General features: G+C 45.8%; 1 protein-coding gene across 1 annotated transcript; it reads right to left on the reverse strand.

The window, feature by feature from the left end:
* Positions 1–824: 824 nt before the first annotated feature.
* Positions 825–4,493, reverse strand: LOC123146188 (uncharacterized). The gene is made up of 4 exons (XM_044565791.1): positions 4,167–4,493; positions 2,279–2,396; positions 1,472–2,183; positions 825–1,339 (listed from the first exon to the last, which is right to left on the reverse strand). Exons 1-4 carry the CDS (start codon positions 4,218–4,220, stop codon positions 1,060–1,062), a joined length of 1,164 nt encoding a protein of 387 aa, XP_044421726.1. The 5' UTR covers positions 4,221–4,493; the 3' UTR covers positions 825–1,059.
* Positions 4,494–7,166: the final 2,673 nt, after the last annotated feature.

The following is a 7,166-nucleotide window of genomic DNA, read 5'->3' on the forward strand; positions in this document are numbered from 1 at the left end:
CGGGGCGATTGTCGCGGTCGGCGGCGGAAGGGTCGGGGTGGGCGGCGACGAGGACATGATCGCACTGAAGCTATCTGATACCGAATTGGTAGGAACCGGATCCCTATCAGGGTGTGGTCTTAGGTTGTAGGGGTGGAAGGAGGGATGGCGTGGAGGAAGGCGTGGTCGCCGGCGCAGGGGCGCCGTCGTTGCGTGCGAGAGAGAGGGAGAGAGCGCAGCGGTGGCTAGGGTTAGGTCTCTCGACTCCCTAAGAAAGCCGAGCAAATATGATTGCTTCTTGCTTAATCCCAAAACGGGTCCTTGCACGAGTTTATATAATCCTCCTAATAAGATAATTGGGCTAAGCCCCTAATAACGATAAGATAAACTGGGCCACAACTAACTGGGCTAAACCCCTAATATGCCGGTCATAACAGATGGGGTTTTCCGCAAAAGAGCGGCGGCACTAGGGTGCTCTACCGTCGAGGGGACCGTAAGAGTACCGTAGAGTGTTGTGTATTCTCATGTATAAGGATCGTATTGGAGCGTTTCTCGACTTATGGACCAAATCGTTGTGCGCCAGAGACTTGGAGGACCAGACGTGTAATTTCCTCGTCCAACTGCATCTAGTTTCCAGACCTGCAGCTCCGGCCGAGTTCAGCTAACTGACAGCCATCCACAAGTTTCAGTACTCCTAGTACTATCCTCTCAAAAAAAAGTACTCCTAGTACTATATCTGTTTGGTTTTCACTACTTACTTGCACAAACGAAATAAACCAACCCGCGGACGGAGAGGATAGTACTTTATAAAAACGAAAAAAGTACTCCTTTTGCAATTATATAAAAACAGAGAAATTATGTCGCTTCCATAAACTACAACACTGGCACCCGCAAGTGAGGCTTAAACCATGACATATAGATGAAAGGATATACGACTATACGGACAGCCGTTTGGTTTGAGCCGCAAAACCAAACCAAAGAAAGAATCATTTGTGTTATACAAAGGCAGTGAGTTACTGTGCTTTCCATGTCATCTAGGCAACAAATATACAACTGTACACTAGCTAGAGCTGCTGACACCTAGTTCTTCCTCACATGAAAAGGAAAAAGATCCTGAACATCTAGATGAGAGAGCGCTCCCAGGAAGTGGAGGCTTGTCTCCATTGAAATCATCAAGTGAGTGAACTGGAAATACAAAACATGGCCCAAATCTCGCCTTGTTAACCTCATCCCATGATCTGCAATCGGGTCAGCCGCATCCTCCAGGGCATGCGATGGACCATTCCGGTGGAAGCGCAGAGGTACGATCCGGGGGTCTGTTGTCTCAGGAATAAGTGTTGCGTCCGGGTCATATCCTCCCCTATGAAGTAGGCAAAAGGTGTGTTATCATTACAATATAGTGACAAATCACAATTTAGTGTAAATAGCGACAAGCATCAATAAACAGTAATAATATAATCAAGATTCTGCCCAAATAAACAATGAGGCATACCTTCTGTAGTAGAATGCAAGGTATGTATTATGTTGACACTGGATGTGCCAGTCCTCAGGATACCGCAGACCACTGATAACATAATGAAATGCTTCCGGATCCATGTTCCTCAAGATGTCCATTATGTAGTCATACATGGCAACGTACATAAAACATCTATTGGGCAGTGGCAGAGTACACATATGGTACCTCGTCATAAAGAATGAATCACCTTGCCGATAGCCCTTAATGTGCTGAATCAAGTGTGTGAATTCCGGGTTAGCTCTGCTATTTTTGTCATATATGTAGCTTGCTCTTGCTACAACGCGATCAAGCATCTCTGCGAGAGCCGTCAGATTGCTCTTCGTGCCCTTGGCAGAACTGTCCTTGAGGTTATTGGCAATGAGCTTCGGAATGTTGAAGTATTCGGTGAATGTGATATTCCTCTCATGCAGGATCTCGAAGCAAGAACCTGATTGGATAATATCGAGTACCATGTTGATTACGCGAAACAGACCCTGCTGGGCGGGCGGAATAAACCGCGCGGGAGGATCAACCACCGGTTGATTCTGACCTGGCGGCGGTTCGTTGGTCATGATGTCGTTGCCGAGGCTTCTCATGAAAGCGAGGAAAGGAGTGTTTGCCTCCCCTGGTTGGAGAAGGTAATAGCAGTTCCTCTGTGCAGCATTTCTAGCAGCAGCCGTCTTCTTCTTCCTGGTCATCTCCTGGGTACCTAAGAAATAACATCATAGTTAAGTGATGACTCCAAAAGAATATAAGAATATATGACAAAGAGAACTTGGTCTATTTTACAGGTAGAGTACACACCTGCATGATAAACCAGGAGACAAGTCAGTCTTGTTTGCTCTGAATGATAAATGGAGGGGAAATGGGCATTTGGCTTCATACCCTTCCCTTCTGGGGCTGGCAGCGCCAAGCCAGGAAACTGTAACCAAAAAAATACGGAACATTTTATGAACTAGTACAACAGGGGGAAATCCATAGCATGAAGTAGGATTTAAATGTAAGCTGCAAAGCTATGAAACCCAATTTCTATGTAGCCACGAGATAGTACCAAACTAGAGGCTAAAACCACATTCTCCGACTAAATGAGCTATGAAACTACCATACTTTTAAACACTGTTTGTCAGCGTGATGATATCCACCTACTGTAATGATTACAACCACATACTAGGGGCTTCATCAGAAGAAACACCTTTCATTTTTTACTAACATAATCATGATACTTTACTAGAAGCAATACTACTTTAATTTACACCAGTTTTTAACAGTGGTTGTGTCTTTGAGCCTTTCTCCAGAAATAAAAATAGACTGCTTGAATGCTTTATTATCAGTGCCACCGACCAAGTTTTTTTTTCTCCTAACCTTATAATCCAGTATTTCATATGCCAGCTGATGCATTGATTGATAGTCTTCACAAGAAAAAAAATGGCACATGCCCTTTCAGGAAAACCAACAGAAGATTTACTGGTGAACCCTCACTTTTAAGGCAAGTTCATTGGATGACTACCATATCTTTAGGTAACCTTTGGTTGCTCTGATGAAGTTGGATGGGAGATGGCCATCCAACTTTTAGAAGCCATGAGTTTTTCCTCGATTGGATGGACTGGATAGGTCTATATCTCATTAAATATAATATAGCTCGAACAATCAGGGCAAATACAAGTGGTAAAAAAACTTGAGTGAGCTGAGCCATTTCTTGCCTCCACTTGTTCAGCTTAAAGAGGACACATGTCTTTCTCTTAAAATGTCTCATTTGGGCATTCCTTGAACAACACCTTTTTGAATCATAAAAATGGTCTTGGCAAATACTAGGTACAATATTCAACACTTTTCTACCTTCCATAAGCTCTTCACATGCACATACCTCTAGTTCGTGTAACATCTATAATTGATGACTTCCAATGAATTTTACACTGCATAATTTATTAATTTAGAATTTTCTTTACATGCCACGGCCCACGGGTAACACCTATATGTCATAGGGTAGACCACTCCTGATTGTATTAAGTCACTATATGTCATTACACTTATACTGCTCCCTCCGATCCAAAATAAGTGTCGTGGTTTTAGTTCAAATTGGTGTACCATTTTTGAGATAAAGGGTATTTTTGGACCTACTATGCTATCATCTCTTTATATTCTTATCAGCTTCTGGAAGTAATGTCTGGAATTGGACCCTATTGCAATCAGTTTGTCCACCTGCTCTATTTTGTATGCAGAGACAAACCAAACTGTAATGTTGGAGATGCTATGAGCACTCCAGGTCCAGCAACCTGCACTGTATCTAAATAGAAGAAAACTAAAATGGTTAAGATATCTGCAAGTTTTGGGGAAGTCCGCCAAAAGAATAGAGATCTAATTCAAACAACATTCTTCATTGAGTCAACTTCGTCGTCATGTTTCAGTGCTGTGGGAGAGAGCAGAAATTTAACAACAATGCAATTTTGCAGAAGCAAGTCTGGTAAGCTGAACGCAGGCAAACCACTTTAATCTAGTTTAGGAGGTCGTGTAAATAGCCTGCAAAGACTTGTTTCCATTTGTGAGGGACGTGTGGGTTGATTCTAGAGTTTTCCGGCGCAGTTGGCAGCGGGGAAAAGACCCAGGGTGGCTGCAGGATCCTCGCTCGGGGCAGGCAGGGATTCTTTCCGGTGGCGGGTATTGGAAAAGATCCACAAGGAAGGAAGATGGTTACCTTGTAGGGGAGGGCGCACCAAGGCGGCGAACCCTGGCGTGCCGCTCCCCGCATCGCCGGGAAGAAATCCGGCGGCGGGGCGCCCGGGAAGTCGAACGGCGCGCCGCCGACGACCCGAGCGCCCCCGTCGGCCCCCCTCTCGGCGAGGTCGACTTCCCCTCGGGCGCCGCTGCCGGGGAAGGATCCGCCCGCCCGGGATGAAGAAGAGGGCGAGTCAGATATTCACCTGCTGTTCTTGCTCCTGGTCTTCTCCGGCTCCGGATCCGGCGGTTCCGGCTCCTGCGGCGGCGGCGGCGGCGAGGGGGAAACTGGGGTGGAGCGGGCGACCGTTAGGCCGGAAAATCCTATTTGACGAGCGTTCGCACAGGAGATCCCCGAGCGCGAGGATTGGGCCGGCCCACTCCCCACAGCGAGGCAGCCGGTCTTGCGAAGGTTCCCTGAACCGGTTTTTTGTTTCTATACCGGTTTAGCGGTTTTCTTATGTGTTTTTTCCTTTTCTTTTTTCATTTTACTGTTTCATTTTTTTATTTTTTTATTTTAATTTCTTTGTTTTATTTTTAAATTTATTTTTCAAGTTCATATTTTCTTGTTTGTCTTTTTTAAAAATTGCAAATTTAAAAAAGGTTTGACATATTCTAAAAAAATTCAGTTTTACAAAATTATTTCAAAAATTTGCATTTTTATTGATGTTTTCAAAAATTGTTCGTGTTTCTCAAAAAGTTCAGAATTTTGAAATATGTTCATGTTTTCCAAAAGTTTGAAGTTTCGAAACTTTGTTCATGTTTTCCAAATATTGTTTGTGTTTCAAAATTTGTTCACATTTTCAAAAATGTTCGGAAAATGTTTGTAATTTCAAATATTATTCATGTTATCAAAAATATTCGTAATTGTTTTGCTCTCATTTTTCAAAGTTTGCTCACGTGTTCAAAAATTCCAAAAATTGTTCACGTTAAACAGAATTGTTCGCATTTTCCAATGTATTCAGAATTTTGAAATTTGTTCACATTTTCAAAAAAGGTCAAAGTATAAAAAATAGTCATGTTTCTATAAAATTGTTCGAAATTTTAAATTTTGTTCATATTTTCTTGAAAGTTTAGAGTTTCAAATTTTGTTCATGATTTCAAAATTGTTCTCATTTTTAAAAATTTCAAAATGTGTTCAAATTTTTGCTCACAATGTTGAAAAATGTTCGCATTTCAAAAAGTATTCAGTTTTTTTAAAAGGCATTTGAAATTTCAAAAATATTTCAAATCTATGGTTGTTCCTTGTTCTTAATGAACCGCGCTACTCATTAGTCACAAGTGCTTGGTTGGTGCATTGATATGCCTGTGCGTCTGAGAGCATCTCCAACAGATGCGCTAAATAAGCTGCGCGCGGCATAAAACGGCTATATAGCGCGTGCGATCGAAAGTAGCGCTCCAGCAGCCCCACTATAATCCCGCGCGCGGTAAACAAGATTCAGCACGCTGGGGAAAACTGCATCGGGCGCTGGGTATTTGGTGCGCCAGCTCCAGTGCTCTGGACATCGAACAATTGGGCGCGAGTGAGCAACTGCAGCCCTGAATTCTCCGGCCGCGCCCGCCTTCGCCCCGCCCCGCCCCGTGACGCCGCCGACGAAATTTCTCCGATGGACGACGGCGCCAACATCCCCCCAACCCCTCCCTACACACGCACCCCTCCGCCGCCGCCGCCACAAACCCTTGCGCAGGGTTGACCTCCGGCTTCGCCGCCGGCGCCGCACCGGCTCCAAGCACCGGTCTCACGCGAACGAACTCACAGGGTGGCGTCGCGTCGCAGCCCGCCGCGAAGCCACGGAGCTCCGTCCGCGCGCAACCGATGGCGATGATGGCGACGGTGGCCCAAAAGAAGAGGAAAGTCGACGACGCTTCTAGATGCGTGAAGAAGAATCCAGCAGCGCCTCCGGCCGCGCCTCCGCCTGTTGGGGAACGTAGTAATTTCAAAAAAAAATTACGCACACGCAAGATCATGATGATGCATAGCAACAAGAGGGGAGAGTGTCGTCCATGTACCCTCGTAGACCGTAAGTGGAAGCGTTATGACAACGCAGTTGATTTAGTCATACGTCTTCACGATTGACCGATCCAAGTACCGAACGTACGGCACCTCCGCGATCTGCACACGTTCAGCTCGGTGACGTCCCACGAACTCACGATCCAGTAGAGCTTCGAGGGAGAGTTCCGTCAGCACGACGGCGTGATGACGGTGTTGATGAAGCTACCGACGCAGGGCTTCGCCTAAGCACCGCTACGATATGACCGAGGTGGATTATGGTGGAGGGAGGCACCGCACACAGCTAAAAGATCAATGATCAACTTGTGTGTCCATGGGGTGCCCCCCTCCCCCGTATATAAAGGAGTGGAGGAGGGGGGAGGGCCGGCCCTCCTATGGCGCCCCCTGGAGGAGTCCTACTCCCACTGGGAGTAGGATTCCCCCCCCTTCCAAGTAGTAGGAGTAGGAGAGAAGGAAAGGGAAGAGAGAAGAGAAGGAAGGAGGGGGCGCCGCCCCTCCCCCTAGTCCAATTCGGACTAGGCCTTGGCGGGCGCACGGCCTGCCTCTCTCTCTCTCTCCCTTAAAGCCCAATAAGGCCCATATACTCCCCGGCGAATTCCCGTAACTCTCCGGTACTCCGATAAATACCCGAATCACTCGTAACCTTTCCGATGTCCGAATATAGTCATCCAATATATCGATCTTTACGTCTCGACCATTTCGAGACTCCTCGTCATGTCCCCAATCTCATCTGGGACTCCTAACTACCTTCGGTACATCAAAACACATAACTCATAATATAAATCGTCACCGAACGTTAAGCGTGCGGACCATACAGGTTCGAGAACTATGTAGACATATCCGAGACACGTCTTCAGTCAATAACTAATAGCGGAACCTGGATGCTCATATTGGCTCCTACGTATTCTACGAAGATCTTTATCGGTCAAACCGCATAACAACATACGTTGTTCTCTTTGTCATCGGTAT

The sequence above is a fragment of the Triticum aestivum genome, chromosome 6D, assembly GCF_018294505.1.
Source record: "Triticum aestivum cultivar Chinese Spring chromosome 6D, IWGSC CS RefSeq v2.1, whole genome shotgun sequence".
Taxonomy (NCBI): domain Eukaryota; kingdom Viridiplantae; phylum Streptophyta; class Magnoliopsida; order Poales; family Poaceae; genus Triticum; species Triticum aestivum.